Genomic DNA, 21,026 nt, shown 5'->3' with positions numbered 1-21,026 from the left:
TCTTTGTTTGTGTTGTTGAGTGATAATTTCAAATAAACAAAGTAAAAACCGTATTTGTCGGCTTTTGTTTTCCTCGAAGTTATTAACTTCACGGCGGTGATTATAAATTGGCTTCTTTTATGACGTAGCAGCCAATGGCCGTTCTGGTCATTTCTTATTCCTCGGAATGTTGTCATCATGTATATGTTAGGCGTGTTATCACCGACAATGGCCTTTCGTTCATTCACCAAACGATTCCAAGAATTTGCTCCAAGTTCATTATATATACATGCCAAAGTATTCAGCAGAAAAAATGGCCGCCTTCTTAACCATAAAACATCAACCTAAAGTCCTCGTACACTATATTAAACATACAATCATGTATTTATTTGTCTAGATTTCAGGATATTAAAAATCAATCCCTCAGCACCATATAAACATCAACAATAAAAAAAAAATCTTACATCTGAAAATCAACACTTATTAATAATGTCCATTTCAATGTTGAAAAGATGCGATGTCCTAACCATTCTTTGAAGAACTGCTCCAGTTAGAGACACATTAGTATAAGTGGATTTCAGTCTCCTGATAGATGGATTTCAAAATCTGGAATGATACTACCCCGAGAGTCACGTGATCACATTTTCTGAATATCCAATGTCGTGTAGACGTGATGAGAACTGTTGGAATTGTTTGTGTCGGTTTTGTATTCGTACACTGGGTTGCTAGTTCCCATAGTTCCATTCAAAGTTCCGTTGCTGTGATCCTTCCCATTGGAGAGGTCTTTCTCGTCTATCTTCTCGGCATTAGATGGATTTAGCTGTACATTTGGAGCGTTAACAAACTTTGCGTGAGCAAACATACCCGATCGTCTGCAAGAGAAAATATATAATCTGCAAATGTGTATAAGGTAGAAATGGTTAAAAAAAAAATAAATTAATATACGAGATTGTTTTTACATATTATAGTAGGTCTAAATCTTCGTGTTTATTCATGCTGTCCGACTACTTTGGAACTGTTTTGGTGAAATATGAAATTTTGTGCTAGGCCTATAATGGTACATGAATATATTATCATTTATGCATGTGATATTGAAATATGGTATTTAAAATTCAGAACAACCCCAATAATAACGTAACAAACCACGGTTTTCAGAGAGATTTGATGTGAATCACTTGTTGGTAACCGACATTGAGTTTATGGCAAAGTTGTGTTTAATTTGGGTGTTTTAAAAAGTTATTCCGTTTTTGAAACAAAAACAAACAAGATGTATGTAATTATGTTTGTACCTCTTGTATAATACAAGGATTATAACGACAATGGCGGCGAGAAGGACGAAGATGACCGCTCCCAGGATCCCCCCGAGGGCCGCCCTGTCTAGTTCACGAGACTCTGTGGAGAAATCGGCCCTAGCGGGACCGTAAGGTTCACCTGTGAAAAGTACAGATAGCGTTATTTTAAGTGCACTGTCCTAGAAAAAAACCGTCACAGAACATAACGAAGCTGACGAGGTCAAAGTATGTAACAAATCAGAAACGGCTGGCAGACTTAGGCAAGCACATGCATTATTAATAAACATACATGTACATGACTATGTATCAACACGATACGGTCTCGTCACATGAATGCATTCATACTGAACAATTGACTTCAAAGACCACATAGCAGTAAATAATCTTGAAATGTTATAAATGTTCATTCTGATTTTTTTAAAATTTCAACTACTTATTCATATTCCTTTTATTAGGTAAAATCCGTGATGTGCATGCAGAGTGATGCACGTCTTTGTCGAACAATAAGTTATTGATAGACATCAAAAAGATACAAGATTTCACATTTCTTCCGTTAATATGCACATTAAATAAGACATTTTGTTAATTTTTTCAGTAATCACGTATGCAGGTCATTGCATTATGGGGCTGTGGTATCATTCTAGATGAAAAGCATGCAATATTTGATGTAAATAATGGCTAAGAAACAATTCTAACTATACTAGAAGTTGCATGTTTTAGTTTCCCAATCAGAACTAAACTTGTACTCACAGAGTTTTTCCATGCGAACACCCCAGTCTCCATTGTAGCTACAGTGTAACTCTTGGTTCGCCATTGCTGGGATGTAACCTTGGGAACAGTGATACTTGCACGTGGTTCCTAGGTAACCGCTGCACTCCACGTCAAACCCCCCATTTGGAACAGTCTGGTTACACTTCTTGACTGAAGCATGAATTCAAATCTTGTGCAAAATGACAAATATTTACACAATGTTTAACAAGTTTTCTTAATTGCTGTCTTATTACATTTTTCAAATTAAAAATAAATGTAATTGCACCTTTTCAGTTAAACAAACCTAAGTTTGAAGAATGAACTTTTATAGAAAAAAAAATATCATTGTATCTTAGATAGTTTGTATTTTAACTACTGTGGTTTCATTAATATTCAAGGGTATCAATTTTCGTGGATAAAGTGAAAATCACAGTTTCAAGGATACATAAATTCATGGCCAATGTCCTATCAATATAAAATGTTGATAAAAATTGCACTTCAATGAACATTTAATTTCATGGATCAACTTAACAACGAAATCCACGAAAACTGGTATTCAACGAATATTGATGAAACCACAGTATCAATATCAAGGATGTAGATCTTAACTATATCATTGCACAATAATTTTATAATCATATTTTTTGAGCTGTTCAATCTAGAAGTTTCGATCAATTGTTATTTTCGATAATTGAGGATACTTCCTAACCTTGGAACCATAATAATCTGTATACCGTGAATAACACTGATTCACAGATCAACAATTTGATACACTTTTAATCAATTAACTATAGATTTAAACTTGACTTCTATATTTATATCCAACCCAGGAAATATACAAGGAAATATAGGATAACCAACAACGTAGCACGTATTTTCCTGGAATTGAGTGACCTCATTTACTCTGGGTAACATATTTGCATTTACGCATATATAGAAGAAACTATTTATAATTCAGGACTGTTAACTAAGCTAAAACCGTTCGTGGAAACCAACATGCTTTCCTTTCGCAGTGTTGACCACATAAATCTAAAGACTAAGGACTCACCCCCTTTACACGTTCTGCCATCTTTCTCCAATAGAACTCCTTCCTCACAAGCACACGTCCGACCGAACGGAGTTGGTAAACAAAACGTACTACACAGACCATTATTTACGGCACATTTTTCGTTAACTGAAAACAATAGCAATGGCAAATATTAAGAAAGAGACCAATTACAAAGTCTTGAACGGAGGGATTTATCAATATATCGACCAATTTTGATAGATCCTATTTATTTGGAAGGGAGGGGGTATTAACCTTTGATAATATTTTACATACCTGGCATGGGGTCTCCTGGATATATGTCCAATGTTTCCAAACGTCCGAATTCCGGCGTTTCACTCATCCAAGAAGAAATAGTTCCCGTCTCTTTGTTCACTTTAGTGATGAACCTGTAATTATATATAAATTAGTTACATTTTTTGACATAAGTTAATTACAGTAGTGTAAAATAAAATAAAAATATATTCTATTCGGTATTTTTTCACTAAGAAATGTGTTGTATATCTTACTGCCTGTTCACAGCAGTGTAGTACAAATGGGATCCAAATATTGCAATATGCATAATATCTGCACGAGGATCATGGGTCAGTTCCCCTCGGTTGGTGCCGTCCAAACCAATATAATTGATTGTATTCATGTAACTATCAGACCAGTATAACTTATCACCTGAAATATAAAAAGGATGTGCTTAACATCGGGGGAACTTTTGAAACTCGCCGTAGAATTGGGTTTTGGTTTAAAATCACAAATTAATTTGTTAAGATTTTCATATCCAATGGGTAACACTCACCTTGGTAGTCAACAGTTAAACCGGTGGGGCTAAACAAATTGGAGGACACGAAGAAAGACCGACTGTCGCCATCCATGGCGCCTCGCCCTATATAAGCCGTGTACTGGGCACCTCCCTTGTCAATCCAGTAAAGCCATCTACAGCAAAGACAACACTAAGAATGTATCCAGAAAAATGATGGAGAAAAGAAATTATCGCTATTATCTTGAAGACATCTGTGTGCCATTCATGTATTCATAACTGAATTGACTTTTATTCACACTAAATAATGAACCACATGATCTTGGAATCTGTACATTTGTAGCATAAATTCTCAACACTCAATTCCATACCCTTTCTGGGGGTGCAGCGCGATGGTTTTGACCACTTCTAGCTGAGAGATCACCACTTTGTTCTGCTCACTCTTTGGTCGTACAACCGCGATATGTGACGTCACTCCCTTCATAAAATCAAAAGTGGTGGCGGCGTAGTAGATATTTCCCGTGGATGAGTCAACCTGAATGGAACCGGGAATGTATGACCCTGAAAGTTACAAAAAAGACAATTCATTAGGTTTTCAGCATGTCTTAAACTATCAACTCCTCACTTTAACACGTATCAATACCTTTCAGTAGAATATACATGCTCCTCCACCCCAACCCCCCAAAAACCAAAATCAAAACAAAACAAACACCCTTACCCCTCCCATCTGTTTTACTTTTCCAGGTGTGACTGACCTGTGTTAAAGACGACTGTTTTATTTTTGCCCCAGATCGTGCTCTCCAGAATCTGGTATCGCTGGAAGTCTGTCCAGTACACGCGGTGACGTTTAGCGTCGTACGCAGCGCTCATTGGGTAGTTAGGCGGCGGAAGATCCACTGCCGTCACTTCGGCATTATTTAGAGAGACCTGATAGAGTATTCCATGAGTGTAGTCCACCGTCAAGGCAAAGTCCTCCATAATTGGAACTGTAAATAAACAAACGAAAATGCAAGTTAACAATACCATGTGCAAACTTCAATGAGTGGATTCCATTAAGACCCTGCTTTTATCGATATAAAAAGAACAACTAAATCTCCCTTACTACTTGAACAATTGAGTCCGTCTGATTTGAGTGTGTATCCAAACCCACAGCGACATTTCTTCTTTCCTGTGTCTACGGTACATATATGTTCGCATCCTCCATTATTGACCATGCAAGGAGCTGAGAAATTACAAGTAATTTAAATAATTTTAATTTTCAACCTTACAAGTAACAAGCAAGAAACTTTTTTTTTAAAATATAGATTCACGTTCTTATACTCACATTTCTCTATCAGTTGAATGCTTTTATCAAACACTGCAATGTCCAAAATTTTCTGAACGTTTGTTAGATTTAAAGAACCCTGCATAGCTTTCGTGTGGATGTTGAGTGTTCGAACAGAATTCTTGATATTAGTAACGAGAGCATAATCCTGTAAGGACAAAAAAAGCTCAATGAACATCATTCTGAACGTTAGTGAGAGGAACCACAGTGTTGTAGTAAAGCGTCTGTAAAACTTACCTTATATACAACAACCTTGCTGTCGCTTCCTACGGAATTCAAAGCTAACAGGCTACTCCCGTCTGGAAGTATACTTTTGAGCTCCCCTTTATCAATGAAGAATAGCCTGCAAAATTCAGATAGTATTTTACCGAAATAATTTATGTCAGTCAGCAGTAAACATATATGTCAGATATAATTGTCAAAGTACATGGTGGTACTCTGGTGGTACTCTGATTTCTGTGGTTAGGTGCGTACATACTTTCTGTATGAATAATCATAAAATAATCCAGATGGGCTATGGAGTGTGGCTTTCTCCGCTATTCTCCATCGTTTCATTCCGTCAAAGCTCCCGCCCTCAATACTGTATTGTCCGTTTTTATTTGATATCCAGTACAATGACCTAAAATATCGAAATTCATCATAGCTTTAAGTCTTCTTCTTTTTAAAGTTCTTCATTCTTTAACCTTCTTCCAACAAAAAATGAGTTACATAAATGGCCTATATGCACTTATTTTATCTCATATTAGAAAACGTATCGTTCTTTTTTCTTTTTTAAAATAAACATATTTATCAAGGTGTTGCCAAAGCTGAATAGTTTCGGTGAACACTAAATCGTACAATATCTCTTAACTAATGAACAGATTCGTATTTACTACAGAATCGTCACGTGTAACCGTTTTTCCTCTTATTAAGAAATCATCTATTTGAGTGATGAATGTCAACTGTCATGTTATGACATGCAAGGAGTGTACAATGGCAAATCATCGACTCATTTAGATTAGGGAATGTGACAGTTGATGCTTCGCTCGACTGACCAAATTGCTTTTAGATATAAATGAATTAGATGATCTAGTTTCTTTGTCCTACATTGAAGTCTGAAGTGTGAACAGAATAAAAACGTCCATCTTAAATCTTCCGGTCAAATTATTTTTTGTGTCGTCCATTAATATATATATATATATAGAGAGAGAGAGAGAGAGAGAGAGAGAGAGAGAGAGAGAGAGAGAGAGAGAGAGAGAGAGAGAGAGAGAGAGAGGTGGGGGTTTGGTTATCTTCATACTCACGAGTTATGTGGGTTAATTGTAAGGTATGTGGGGCGATCAAGGCCCCAGAAAATGGTGGCTTCTTGTCGGACGTTGTCTGCTGTAGTAGTAACCTTAACTTTCCCGGAGTCGTCCTCTGACCAGTATACATCATCATTGACCCAATCGTACACAAGTCCTACAAACCAACGCCAAACCATTGAACAATTCTAAACTTCTAAAATTTAAATTAAACTTTGGAGAAAAAAGAAAGTGTAAATTAATGAAAAGGAGCAAAATTTTAAATTGCACATATAAATCAACTTACACAATACAGTGGTTTTAAATAAATTTTTCTAGGGGAAAACATAAAACGTATAATGAGATTCTTAGAAAACAACATATTTATACCAGATACTGAGGATGTAGTTGCTATGATGGAAGTGACATTGAGTACAATGTCGTGTTTCTGGATCCTCCTGCTTACGTCGTCCGTGAAATAAATCTTGTTCTGGTTGGCGTCGACAGCTAGGTGAGTGATATTGTGTTTCCAGGAAAGGAAGCACCGGGCATCGCTTTCATGACCCGTAATCACCCGGATGTCCAGCATGCACAAGTCTGTACCATTGGCTACCAAGAGCCCTTTACCATACAATGTATGAGAGACTGAAATGAAACAATGTAAAGTTGGGATTATACTACAGACAGGCTGACCACAAATTTTTTCCTAATCGCGATGTTATAAATTATTAAAATGATAATAACAAACATACGATTAATCATTTTTCTTGTTTCACGCGTTACAAGACCTGATTTACCTTTACAGCTTTTACCGTCCCTGTCAAGTTCTTGTCCTTCTTTGCAAAGACATTTAGCACCAGTCGGGGTATTTGCGCAAAATTGGCTGCAACCTTTCTTTTCGCATTCGTCTGAAAAAGAAAGATATTCTTTAATTAGCTTTCATATCATGGAAATTTTTTGAAATTATGATCATCTATCAAAAAAATGTTGCATAATATTTGTACATTATAGTATCTTAATCGTGTGGTAGATTTTAAGAGGTGACGTACGGGGAACTCTTTTCTGTAGGTCTTTGTCGTACACCTCCACACTCCACGGCTGCTGAGTCGCAAAAGTGGTTGACCACACCACGGAACCGCTCCTTTTGTCCAGACACAAAACCTCATTCTCCTGAAACTTTGTTAGGCACACCACATCCTAAAATAAGATATCAAACAAACAATTTAAATTACATATTGTTTTTTTCTCCATGAAGTTGAAGTTTGATGGATCGAGATTCAATACATCTATCATTTGAAGTGAATACTTAAGATTTCCCATACATATATTTTTTGATGGATTTTAATTTGGGTTTCTTCCCCAAAAGTAAAAGTTGCCAGACCTTGTACAGAGTGAGTCCACTCATCATGATGTAGATATTGGTGGAGCGCCGCACCAGTCGTCTGTCGGTGCCGTCATATTTAGCCGTTTCTAGAGCATTCCTGCCGATGTCTATCCAGTAGATCCTTTCTTCCTCTGTATCCACCACTATGTCAGGGACTTTTGAAACCGAGGTAATGATGGTCTTCCGGTTTTCGCCGGCCAGATCGGCACGCTCTATAACCGTATTGGCACCATGCTCAGCAACAAACAAATATCTTAAAAAAATAGATCAAACATTCTTAATTATTTTTACAATAACTGAAAATCTCGAAGCATTTCGATAACCAGATTTCGCTCACTTACCCTTTAATAGGGTCCAAACTCAAAGCTAGCGGGGACCAGAGTCCATCATGCATGATAATTTTGTACATAGTCTTATCCTCGGTATCGACAGGTTGTACACCAATCCAGTTGTAATAGTCATCTGTCCAATAGATGTTCCGAGAAAGCCAATCGAACGCTATCTGGGATGTAGCGGAGTGCGACACCCCCTTATGCATGAGGGTCACGTTTCTTTCAGTATCATTCATCCAGATGTTGAAATGGTGCATCTTGTAGAGACTCTGGGACAGACCATCCAGAACATACATGGAATGATTCCATGGGTCACACGCCATACTAAGAACGTCCGTACGACCGAAGAAATACAAAAACCGGTGACCTGATTTGTCATCCGTCGTGTCTTTAGAGTTCACAAAGTTGTCTACCCTGCCGGGGAATGTGACTATCTCACTGACATGATCGGGGAGTAAGGAGACCACCAGTCCGCGGTCCTCTTCTGCAAATGTATATACATGATATCACTAGATTTAAAAACTTATAGCATGCTAACTTTTCATTTGTCAGTTCATTTGTCAGTGTTACTAGCGAATCTCAGAGAGAGAGAGAGAGAGAGAGAGAGAGAGAGAGAGAGAGAGAGAGTTCTTAATACTAAAACTCGGGTCATTCATGAAGCAACACTTGGATTTTCTACTACTTGAAGTACTGCCTGACTTCTCGCGCCTTATAATGATGACATACACGTGTATGTTCAAGTAGCATGTATAAGTAGCCCTATTGTTAAAACAAGTCAAGTGTATTTAAGATATGAACTGGCTCATTCATGAAAGCTAGATACATGTAATTTAAACTTTGTAAAACATAGATTTGATATGCATGTAGTACAATACTTGATGCATCATTCTACTGTAATGTTTGATGGGACTTGTGTTATGTTAAATAAATATATTCAATGTGCAGTTTTTATTCAATTTACTATGAATTTACTATGAATTAATTATATAACTCTATACAATCAACTTTACATCGTAATTTTTTAATGAGTAAATTGATTTGAATGATGTTTCAAAATGATGCATGTCTTGCATGATTGAAGTACAAAAAAATAAAATTAGCCTTTGTTTTATTGTACGCATTAAACAACTTATACTTTTTTATCACTTTAGCACATTTCGCGTTTCCAATTACATGTGCGTGGTATACAGTCTCTTCAAAAGAAAATTTCAAATAAATTTTATCTTTTTATCAAAGAATGCAATGCTGATCTAATTACCAAAAATAGCCCCGGGGACACTAAGAAAACCAACTCAAAGAAAAATAGATAGCGTTATCGATAGCAAGTATGTTATCAAATCAATGATTTGTGCAGTTGGCTTTACACGATAGGCAAATATTTACATGTGTTTTCACGTTTGTTTTGTGTGTAAATGCAAATAAGAAAGATCCCCAAGGTTGTGTATATGTTATCCCTCCAAGGTCTAATGACATTCTTTTGAACGTGTCAGACTGGAATGAACTAACGTCTTAACATTCAGAAACTAATAGGACAATAAGAACTGAACTACAAGACTGACATAACATTTGTGTGAAAAAAGTCAATATTTCCATGGCTGACCTTTTTAAAACAACTACAGACTTGCAGATTTTTGGATATTTTTGCAAATCACGACTATTGGAATAAATTTCACAGAAGCCTTCAAAGAAAATGATTTTAATTTGATAAAGTCACAGACTTTGTTGTGTGGTCATGACTGAATTTGAATGGCTACAATCTGTTAATCCGTGCAAACAATTAATAAATTAACGGAAAAGCGAACAGTGGCATACTGGTTAAGTAAGGCCAGTGGGCATTAGTTCATCGCCAATCATACATGAAGGTTCTGTCCTCATTTACATAAAAATGCTCTCGACAAAATATGCTGCACGAAATTGAAGTCAAACGACCTGCTAGCAAAAGTGCTGGATATACATTCAGGGCATTTATGTGAGAATAAAGATATATATATCGTCAAATCCCTAGTTACTTATTTCGACCAAACTTCATGGTTTTATCTATAAATAACATTAACTGTCCATAGAAGTATACACTGAACGTCATTTAAATTATGTCTTCATATTTTGAAGTCACGACTGTTTCTTACCATTCAGAATTAAAATTTAATGCAAATATTATACATGTACTTCTGAACTATTTTCACACGCTGCTATTAGTCTTTTCTAGACTAAGTAAACCTATCTTAAAGAAATGGGGTAGGGGGGAGGGGTGAAAGATTCAACAATCCGAAAGAAAAGTCATATTGGGTTAATTGATCAGAAAGAGAGGTATATATTCCCTGAGGCTACCATCAGCTATATTGAAAGGTTAAAAATTCGCTTTGTCCAGTTTCAGTCGAATGACTGTGAATTCAATGCTCAAATACCTTGACCATTGAAAAGAGAATTATTGTCAAAAACGCTAGGCTAGAAAATGAACAGGGGACGAAAATGTCTGTAAATGCTGACATTTGATGGTGGTCGTCTATGATTTTGCACACAGATCTTAAAAATTTTTACAAGTATATTAACGAAGATAAATTGCGACTTATATCATTACGTAATCCTATCATCTAATTTGCACATTGCTTGAGATCTTTCCGTTCTTTATATGAGGCAGTGCCCCAACAGAACGATCACCGTATCAACAGAAGTCTACTATTGGATAACATCGTATCCCTGGGCATAAACACAACTTTTACGGCTAATACCAAAATACTAGGTTGTGGAGTACAGAGCAGACGATCCAATCAAATTCACTTCTAAAACCCAAGAAAACACAGTTTTTAAAATTCCATTTTTTTTTTAAAAGAAGAGTTAAAACTTAGCATGCATAATATGCAGAATGCAGAAAGTTGTATTAAAATTAACATCACGATCGCAAATTAGAGTAAGGAAGTAGTGGCTAATGTTTTGCGGACAAGACAGGTGTGTTATGATCACTCAGTAATAAATGTCAATCATCTGTCAATCAGGACAATAATCATCCAGGTAAAAAAAAAGTATTAAAGGAAAAGTATTAAGTTTCTCTTTTTGAGGATAAAAAGTTCTACAGGTAGGTTAAAAAAAAATACTTTTTTTAATAAAGAAAAAAGAAAAAGAAAAGAGAAAATTAGCCAAAATTACCTTGACATGTGACAGCGATCAGCAAACCAGCAAAGTGAAAAAGAATCTTCCAAATCAATGCCATTTTCCTCTCAAGCATATTTTTTTTATTCTTTAAAATAAACGGTCCTCGACTCCCCCTTTCTTAAATCCGAATCATCCAAGGTCCGTTCTCCGAGTGACCGTTCCGCTTCCTTTTTTTAATGAAATAGCATAGCTCCCCTATGTACCTATGCAATATAACGAACCTTTCCACGGATGAATGCTTTTTTCGGAAGATTTTTATCAATCGTCCTTCTGGCCGTTTCGCCAAAACACGAAAACCAGCGTCATCTTAAACAGTTAGAATACGAACAAAAAAAAACATTTGCATATGTCACTGTTTCAAAACGTCGTGGTAATAAATGAGCGAAAATTTGTTTATCCGACCGGGCAAAACATGATGACGGGTTTATGACATAATGAACTGACACCTCGCTTGTGTGATTTTAAAAATGCGACCTCTACGGCGGTTTTCATTAATTTACAGTGTCTTGAGAGGTCCCGAGTGATCATCTTGGTGAATGAAGGGATGAAAACAAACACTTGTTAGGTTATGTCAATCAAACGCATATCAAGGACGCTTACAGAAGCAGCATACTTCTTGTCTTACATTGTTTCTATTCTGGCAATGCGCGTGTGTCATGTAAATATTAAAGTTCAAAGGTGTTTCATTTCGGACAATGTGTGTATTATATGATGTTTTTTTATTAACGTGTAATATGACATAAATTATGTTTTTTTAGCTGTATGAATAAGCGTCTTATTTAACGACAATGTATCCATACAACAATGTCCAGGAGTTCCTCCTTATATCTACTGGACTATGATTCCCTGTAAATCACAACAACACAGGTGCGCACACATTTTCTGAGAAATAATAACAACAGAAAATTGTGCAAATGACTTTTTTCTTATAAATATAAAAACGAGACTTTTCGTAGTAAATGCCTGACCAGTAAATAGACGAAGAATCGACTTATCCATATTTTGTCTAAAGACGGATATGGCTTAAGGGTTGGCTTAAGATGGCTTCAATTACCCAGTGGCGCGCCAAGCCTATTGAGAATGTAAGATAATCATGTTGTTAAGCCAATTATCTTTGCGTTACGTGTTCATTTTGCTTTGCATGATTGTGTTTCTAAAATTCCATGGCTTCTTATCTTTATATATATCAAACGATGTGAGAACGTTTGTTTTTCTCCATGGTTTGCCCGCGTGCCTGCGTTTCGCGTTTCAAAATGCGTTAATTACTTTTTGGACAAATTCAACGCACTTTGAAAAAAAAAATAAAATAATTTCAAAGTGAGTTAATATCGATATATTAACGCACGTTAAAAAAAAATTGTGCAGGGTTTGGTCGAAATAAATTGAGTCAACAGCAAACTGGAGAAATTGTAAAATAATGAGAAAAGGGATAAGCTTTGCTGATTACAATTATTTCATTAACGGTCTGACCACTAATGCAACTTTATATCATTAGTGGATACTGTATCATTAGAGGTTGCTACACAGCTCATTTTCTCATTATCACTGTACTTTATTAACAGCAAAGCTTACCCCTTTTTGTCGTTATTTTACAATTTCTCCAGTTTGCTTTTTATCATACATTAAGGAAAGAAAAATAAAGTGTAGAGGGCCTTCTTCACATGTAATTTTGAATGATGTGTTATAGTAGTAACTGTATTGTTTATTTGGTTGCCCCCCCCCCCCCCCCCCCCGTTCTCCAAGACATTGATAAAACATATTCATTAGTGTGTGCAAATCGCCATACTATCAACTTATTAATAAGTCGGATCCCAGAATTTGCAATTGCGTGGACCCTGAGGTCCACGCAGAAAATTAATAAGCGAGGTTAAACCGGATGCTATGGAGAAAATTCAGCCTGCGCATGAGCTAGCCTGGTTCCTGTGCGTAATCACTCGGAACTACTCGGATGTCTCGCGCACTCGAATGTTTGTATGGAGCGTAGCGGAATCAGCCGAGGATTGCCGATTGGTGCGTAATGGGTAGCTCAGGGAACCAGGCTAGCACAGTTTTATCTGAATCGGGATCGGGATTCCATGCCATATGCACATGTATGTAAGTTCAAAGGCGCTGTAATTGTAAAGTTGTCGGTAAACAGAAACAAAGTATTCCTTTTAAAGAAATGATTGGCATGTGATATAAACTGTCAGTATTATGAAATAAGTTAAGGTTATGCCGAAACTACAACATGCATCAAATAGCATAATTTGCAATGTTTTGTTATTTTCTGAATACACTATAGCTGAATTTTACTTTTATAGAAGGCGCGGCTAGAGTACTTCCCGATTAAAATTATTTAAGCATTTAAGTATGAGTGAATAATTATGTGACTGTATATAATAAATTTTTGTCACTGTATTAAAGTTTAAATCTCAAGAAAAATGCATCAAAATATGAAATGATTTACACAAAGCTGTCACTGCAAAGTTAACAAAGGTAGTGCGAAGCGTAATGTGCGCAAATAGTAGAATTCGCCGAATGCCTTATACTATACATGCAATCTTCATTAACATAGATCATAATTATTTTAGAAGTATGAACCTTTTAAATTCTGAGATTAAAAGTCAACTATACATATACATAATACAACGTACAAATTTAGTAGTTAAAAGCAGGGGGCTAGAGTTGGTAGAATCTGTGATAATTTTAAGGCTTTCACGTCTTCGTTGAAAACACATGCAAATGGTCCACGTATTGCAGTCCTTTTTTAAAGGACAGCAACTTGTTTATACATAAATGAGTAATTTTTTCACATTACGTTGCCACAGAGCTTATATGAACGTTCGTTATTTGTTTTTAGACAAGCAGTCTAAACAAAGTACTCCATTATTATACAATATTGTTAAAAGGTTCTGTTAAATCTGAATGTTGTTGTACACAAATAACATTGGAGAGGCTACTTAATGTATACGATCAATTTTGTTTAATACTTGCTTACATTTACAAGGAAGAAATATTTGTCTATGAAAGGACATTGAAGAATCTAAAATAGACTCGATAGGGTCAAGATAAACCATGGATTAATGAAAAAAAAAGATTAGCGCAATTTAAAGAGGTTGCTATGGTAATAAAGTGTACAAGATAGAACAATTATGTGACGTACATGTACATGTATATTGTACACAGGCGTGATGTCAAGGATTCTCAAATACACATGTACTCCACAACACTCTACTCTTGTTTACATAACAAGATACGAGTAGATCATAATAATTATTACATTATGTACAAATATTACAGATAGTTTTTATTTTTACTGACTATCATACACCGGCGTTTTAGAGCTACAATTTCTTTTTCTCATTTAGTTATCAATGATTCTTTTAAACAAAACAAAAAGCATTCATTTCCATTAACATCAAAATGATGCAATTACTTTCACTTCATTAACGACTTGTGCTTTTTCACATGATGGTCATTTTCAATTAATCATTTTGACATAGATAATGAATCACATCTAATTAAGACCATGTGAGCAAATTAATTAAGCATGTAAAGTTAACTTGTCTAATTAGATTTGGTAGATTTTGATGAGTTACTTTCATGGGCGACAAAAGGAGTTTTTAAAACTTTACGCTTTACCGCACAACATATTTTCGAAATAGGTAAGAGACGAAACAGTGAGTGGGATAATTCAATAATGGACGGCATCAATTACGAAAAGAAATTTACAGACTAAATTTCAAAGCAAGAGCCAGCGATCCCAAACAATGAACGGTTTGATTTTAATGGAAGACGTTCATAATATAATTGATGTCGTTCATCATTGAGATAGTCGATGTGCTTTTCTTCTTGTTACCAAATACCCAAAATACACAACAGACTTATTCTTTGGCATTGAAAACAACCCAAGTTTGTGTTCGTCAATTTTTCACAATGTCTATAAGACCAATCCACACTTTACATAAGTTATGACCCTTTGGCCGCCATCTTTGGGAAACCCCCCCCCCCCATAGATTTCTCACAGTAGCCTATGTAGTTTATAGGTTTATAACTTTGTCATTTGACATTAAAAATCCGTTTCCCGTCTGTATTTTGATTGCCCGAGGATGGGGCAACACACATATTGAATGAATAAATTAAGTTCCAAACGATTTCATCACAGGACACCCAAATACTTGGTTGCATAAAGAAGGAAAATTATTTTTTTCTCTTTTAACCTTTGGGTTGAGCCTGCAAAGGGAAACAACTTTTGCAAAGTGTGGAATGGACTGATTAAATTAAAATTACATACTTATGTACTGTACTGCATACAGTAGTCAGGTATGTAATATCAATTAATTTTATTTATAGCCGTCACTATGATAACTACTTACATAATAATTCTTTCCTTTTCGCTTTGTACATTTTATTCTATTCTTTTTACCGCCATTCTTATCCATGAACTAGAACATTTAACAGTAAATCACATTTGTCATTTCCAAAAACTAAATTATTTCCAAATTAGGTTAACTACCGAAATTTAAGAAGAACTTTTTGAAATACACAAATTAACATTCAATAATTAGCATGCTTGAATCGATTAGTTTGCACACAACACAGCCGAATAATTATGTCAGCGGCTCAGCACTAAGGTGGTATTTTTGGCACCCGTTAAACAAGCAGTTCCTAAGAAAATCAAATGTGTAAAAATCAAATGTGTTAACATTGTGGTAAGAGTTTATTATTTCATATTTACATGTACATCCATTAAGTATGATTCCCTCTATTTCTTATGGAAATTAATTGTAATTCACAGCTCTATATAGAAACTGACAGGACTGAAATCCGCAAGGTCCATATCCAGCATAAAACACCAAATGGCCATTTTGTTGTTAAAATATTTACATTCACTATATATTTTATCCTACATTTCTCAAACAGATCGATTGTAATTTACAGCGCTATAGAAACTAAAAGGGCTGAAATATACACGATCCAGTTCTAACCTTTTTATCGATTGGTCGAAACCTTTAGTAGCCATGAAAGAAAATCACGGACTGCACGAATTAATCATGATGATGCCAGAATCAAATACTTGGCTATTTCTTTCAACGTACTGATGTACATCAACAATAATTTACTTACTTTTACCTACTTTTTATGATAAAATTAATAATTTGCAAGGAACACATAAATATAAATAATAAAGTGCTATCTTTGACGATTCATGCGGACTATATGAAGGTAGCGATCATTGAAGGAAAATATTTACATAACCCGCTAACTTTTGTTATGCATTTTTTTTTGCAATGTCTTCATATCCCACATGAATCACCAAAGAAGTTTAAACAACTTCTTTTTTCATTTGTCTTGTGGAATATTAATCTTTACCAATAAAAATCCAGTAGGTAAATAATTCCCTAAAATGTGATTTTCCAATATGATAATATGTTTTTTATACGAGATTAAATTACTAGTACTTCATAGCTGTGAAATTCGAAAACAATTCAAACGGAATTGAAAACCAAGTATGAAATTAAATTTCCTTTAGAAAAACTACCTGTTTGAAATAAATGCATTAAAAACCTGTTGGGGAGTTCAGAAATTGTTTTAGAGATATTCTACAGGAAAATTATTTCCCCTTTAGCAAATGTAACTTTCCCATGAGATATTTTTAAAATTTTGATACCCCATCTGTCTTGTAAGAAACACTAAAAGCAAAGTGGTTATATATTTTTTTAGCAATGTACTTTCATATGACATAAATGGACTTTAAGGAAACTGTGCATTAACTAATAATGTTCATGCATTCAAATTATTGGCATAGATATACATGTATTATGCACGATTTTCAATTTTGACCTGCTCTTTTTAAACCATATTAAACTAGAATATTAATATTTTCCAGTGTTTATGTAGGTGATAAAACTTACACGATAATTGACATGTGGCCTGAACTGGGCGTGTTTAATAGCATCAGGTGACTGTTTTGCGCTACAACATGGTTATACACAGTTTGCACGACATGGAAACATGATGTGTTTAGTGACGTACACTGGTGGGGGACCAGGGGGTTTGCATAATTACACATAATGGAATTAGCGTAAAAATTCGGTTAATTTAACCATGATGAATTATTTGATCAATACTGTAATGTAAATATAAGTAATAAGAATCGTTCTTTGACTTGTTTACGGGGAATAAAACACTTTACAGGTCACTTAAAAACCACATCTAAATATGTCGAGTTCGGTAATGAATGGCCAGGTAGAGTGTCAGATATGCCTGATTTTGTGTCTATAAACTCCATAGGTTCTAGATACCCTGTATCGCTGGGACTCTGTGGGTATATCCCAGCCGGTGAAGAGTTAGACTCATGAACAGGTTCACATTCATTTTGTCTTGAATCATCAAATGTGGATGATTCAGGTTGAGTTATAGGTTCACAGCTATTCTGCAGCGAATCAGGAAATTCAGGACAGCCATCTTTTGTAACGTCTAAGTAAAAATTATAACTTGAACACGTTGGAGCAAAACTTGCATCAGTGTCGCCAGATTTTGGACTGCTGTAATTGGGCTCGTTTCGGTTTGCAATAATTTCGTACTTTTTTGTCACTATGGAAACATGTTCGTCTTCTATTTCGTCGTAAATATCTGCAATATCGTAAAGACTGGCGTTATTCCTTCCGTTTTTGCGTTCCGGTACGCTCTTTTGTTTCTGACACTTGCTATGAAGTTGAATGCCTATTATCAAAACGAGAAAAAAACATACAAGGCTTCCGACGATAATTATGACGGACGTCTGTGAGGCATGATCTGGGGGAACGCCCGTAGAACCAGGCATTGGAGTTGCCTCTGGAGACGGTAGAGCCAGGTATGTAGAACTGAACGATCCGGCAGTCCACATTTTGGTGGTGGATTTTAGCAATGAGGAAGACCGTTCCGCCATCATGCGTCGAGTTTTCGTAGTTTCTGTTGTAGAACTTATCGTTGACTGTATTGACTGTTCCGATGTCTGTGCTGTAGTCTGCATTGTTGATTCTGTGTTTATATAGATGTGCATATACTTATAAAAATATACATGCTTAGTCAATATACAGTAATAAGTTATGTTGTATCATAATGTTTCCTGCAAGCATTGTACCTATGTATATTCAATGTTCTACTGTTTCGGCATATTTGTTAAAAACTTGTAAACAAGATAAATATACCATATATAAATAGTAGGCAGCGAAATATTCGCTATTTCTGATTTTCCTGTATCTAAATTTTATAAGTGTCTTAGAGAACCTATCATTGGAAATGGTCATTGATTTGATTGATTTGATTTGAACATATTTTATTGTATATATTTATTAGATACAATGATGTTCATTCGATAGCATGAAAAAATCCAAAGATTTATCGTATAAAACGCTCCCTCTAGCTTGTTAGGTTTAAATACACGGTTGAAAATAAAAAGTCTACGGGGATTTTGCATTGCAAGCGAGATGATAGTACCCGGATGATAATGTTGAAAAAATTGTGCGAGGTATTCCGTGTGACTTCGGAATCGAGAAAAGATGTCAACATTTCCCACTCTAAATCTACGTAAGAAATCTGTTTTCGTTCCTGTGATTTTTTTCGATTGAAATACGATAATATATCAATAAAGATATTTTGGATCTAGGATATTTTCCTTTTAATCGATTTCAATTGCTTTTCTTTTACAGATATAAGCTTCTTCTTTTTTAAAATTAAAAATAGCCCCAATATGCTGCAAAAATATCTTGGGACAGACTGTCCATGTGAATCACCTACCTGGACATCCATGCACGTTGTGACATAGGTGTTGTAAACAATTACAGGTAAATCGGCACAAATATCCATAAGACGGATAGGTGCACGGTGTACAATATCTTCCAAAATAACCTTCCAAGCATTCTGTAAGAGTGGTCAAAAAAGATCAACGATATATGTTCAAGAATTAATTAGGTACCACTAATCTTTGCTAACTTGCAGATATTATTAGAATAGCAGTGAATTTTAGCAGAGTATATTACACTGCAGTTTGTTTTAAGAAAGAAAGACTTTCAAACTCGACTTGCTAGTTACTATAGTATGACAAAACACTAGTTACTTGTTATTCTGAAAATGTTATAAATCATGGTAAGAATAGGATTGCTGTCTTACCCTCGCACGTTCCATTTATACGATGATAATGACTGCAACATACGGGATTTCCTCTACAAATGAACAAAATCGTTATATTACATTTAATGGGTTGAAGGTTTGAAGAGAATTGCTCGTTTTTCAGTAGCTTTGTACCGTTTGAATGTTATTTCTAACCAATTGTTGCCCAAAAAATGTTTCCTCGTGCATCAACATTTTAAACAAAATGTTCACTACTAGGTCCGTATAAACAAAATACAACTCAAACAATCCTTTGTTAAAGGCGTTAAAATTTGTTGGACAGAGACGCCAAGCCTTGGAGGAATATATAAATACGAAAAGGAAATGTTCGGATGGATTAAAAGTATGGCTGGTATAATATTGATGACCAGGAAGGGACTCAACATGGAATTCATAGATCATATTTGAATTAAATTCATTATAAAAAATTTAAATATCTTCTGAGGAACAAAGAGGCTTAGTCTGTTAATCGCAAAAGTTTCAATTATGACCCTTGGAGCCCTTACGATCTTGAGAGAAATGCCATTCTTTTGGAATTGAGCGCTTGAATGAATATTTAAGAATAGAAGCTTTAAGTAAATGGCATGAAAAATATCTTTGTCTCATCCAACCTTGTGAACAGAGGACCACGACCGAGGGTGGCGGAATTGTATTAATTTTTTTAGTGCAAAATGAAAGATATTGTCTGAAAATAATTTGCACAAAAAATTAAGTGTTTAATCAAATCATCAAGGAAATCCAAATTGGGGATGGGTTCAAAAGTAACATAGATGCAATATTGAAGGACTTCTATAGAAATTGGAAACTAATTCAGAAAAATTAGTAAAATCATAAATGAAGTCATTTTACAGTATAAATGCAATGACCCCTCAATTCAAATGTTACTAAATAAACTTCAATATTAACTTGGAAGGAAGCTACATGCAGCATGAAGAAGCACCAAGTTTATTCATACCAGAAGCAATCGCGACACATTTTGGAGGGGGGGGGGGGGGTTCTTAAAAATCTTTATTTAGTACACTTTTATCTTTACCTTAAACTATAGTGTTTTAGAGTTAACATAGCTGGGAAAGGGGCGGGGGTGTTAAAAAAAATCTTCAAGTTGATTTTGTGCGGTTAATCTTTTACTGGATATAAATATTTTCAAAGCTGTCACAAGTTTTCATCAATAAACGACAAGCGAGAGTTTAGAAGGGTCTACAATACTTATAGGGTTTAGAATCTAGAACAGATATAAAACCTACAATGCTTTACTGTTTTGTTGCAATATGGAAACAAACAAACCAGAACACTGGCTAGGATTTGTCAAAGGTTTTCACATTAATTTGTATGTGTATATGATAATGTGAGTCAATTAATATGTAAATTCCTCGTGCTGCAATTTGAATCACTATACAAATGCTTATGAATAAGTTTTCTTGTTTATTGCTTTATAGTGCAGCAGTTTAGAAATTGTATCGTGAAATCATATGATTCATTAACAGTTGGAATTAGATCTCATAAATACAAGAAAGTTTTTTTTTCCAATGTATCTGATTTAAGGTTAAGTCATGAATCTTCTGCTTCAATTGATTTTTAAGTCAATAATTAAAAACATGAATATTTGCATTTAAAATACATTGTA

General features: G+C 35.1%; 2 protein-coding genes across 2 annotated transcripts; both read right to left on the bottom strand.

The window, feature by feature from the left end:
- Positions 1 to 335: 335 nt before the first annotated feature.
- On the bottom strand, positions 336 to 11,731 carry LOC128156934 (prolow-density lipoprotein receptor-related protein 1-like). The gene is made up of 20 exons (XM_052819273.1): positions 11,264 to 11,731; positions 8,129 to 8,603; positions 7,785 to 8,040; positions 7,453 to 7,600; positions 7,201 to 7,311; positions 6,794 to 7,048; positions 6,425 to 6,581; positions 5,620 to 5,760; positions 5,379 to 5,484; positions 5,142 to 5,289; positions 4,920 to 5,039; positions 4,573 to 4,803; positions 4,189 to 4,378; positions 3,857 to 3,993; positions 3,576 to 3,732; positions 3,343 to 3,455; positions 3,070 to 3,195; positions 2,022 to 2,192; positions 1,269 to 1,410; positions 336 to 851 (listed from the first exon to the last, which is right to left on the bottom strand). Exons 1-20 carry the CDS (start codon positions 11,340 to 11,342, stop codon positions 617 to 619), a joined length of 3,498 nt encoding a protein of 1,165 aa, XP_052675233.1. The 5' UTR covers positions 11,343 to 11,731; the 3' UTR covers positions 336 to 616.
- A 3,916-nt stretch (positions 11,732 to 15,647) lies between these two features.
- Positions 15,648 to 19,417, bottom strand: LOC128191322 (uncharacterized). The gene is made up of 3 exons (XM_052863398.1): positions 19,411 to 19,417; positions 19,031 to 19,153; positions 15,648 to 18,271 (listed from the first exon to the last, which is right to left on the bottom strand). The coding sequence occupies exons 1-3, from the start codon at positions 19,415 to 19,417 to the stop codon at positions 17,448 to 17,450; spliced, it is 954 nt and encodes a 317-aa protein (XP_052719358.1). The 3' UTR covers positions 15,648 to 17,447.
- Between the last annotated feature and the right edge of the window lie 1,609 nt (positions 19,418 to 21,026).

The sequence above is a fragment of the Crassostrea angulata genome, chromosome 7 (genome assembly GCF_025612915.1).
Source record: "Crassostrea angulata isolate pt1a10 chromosome 7, ASM2561291v2, whole genome shotgun sequence".
Taxonomy (NCBI): domain Eukaryota; kingdom Metazoa; phylum Mollusca; class Bivalvia; order Ostreida; family Ostreidae; genus Magallana; species Magallana angulata.
The sequence above is the reverse complement of the archived record's forward strand: the minus strand, read 5'-3'. Positions and strand labels throughout refer to the sequence as shown.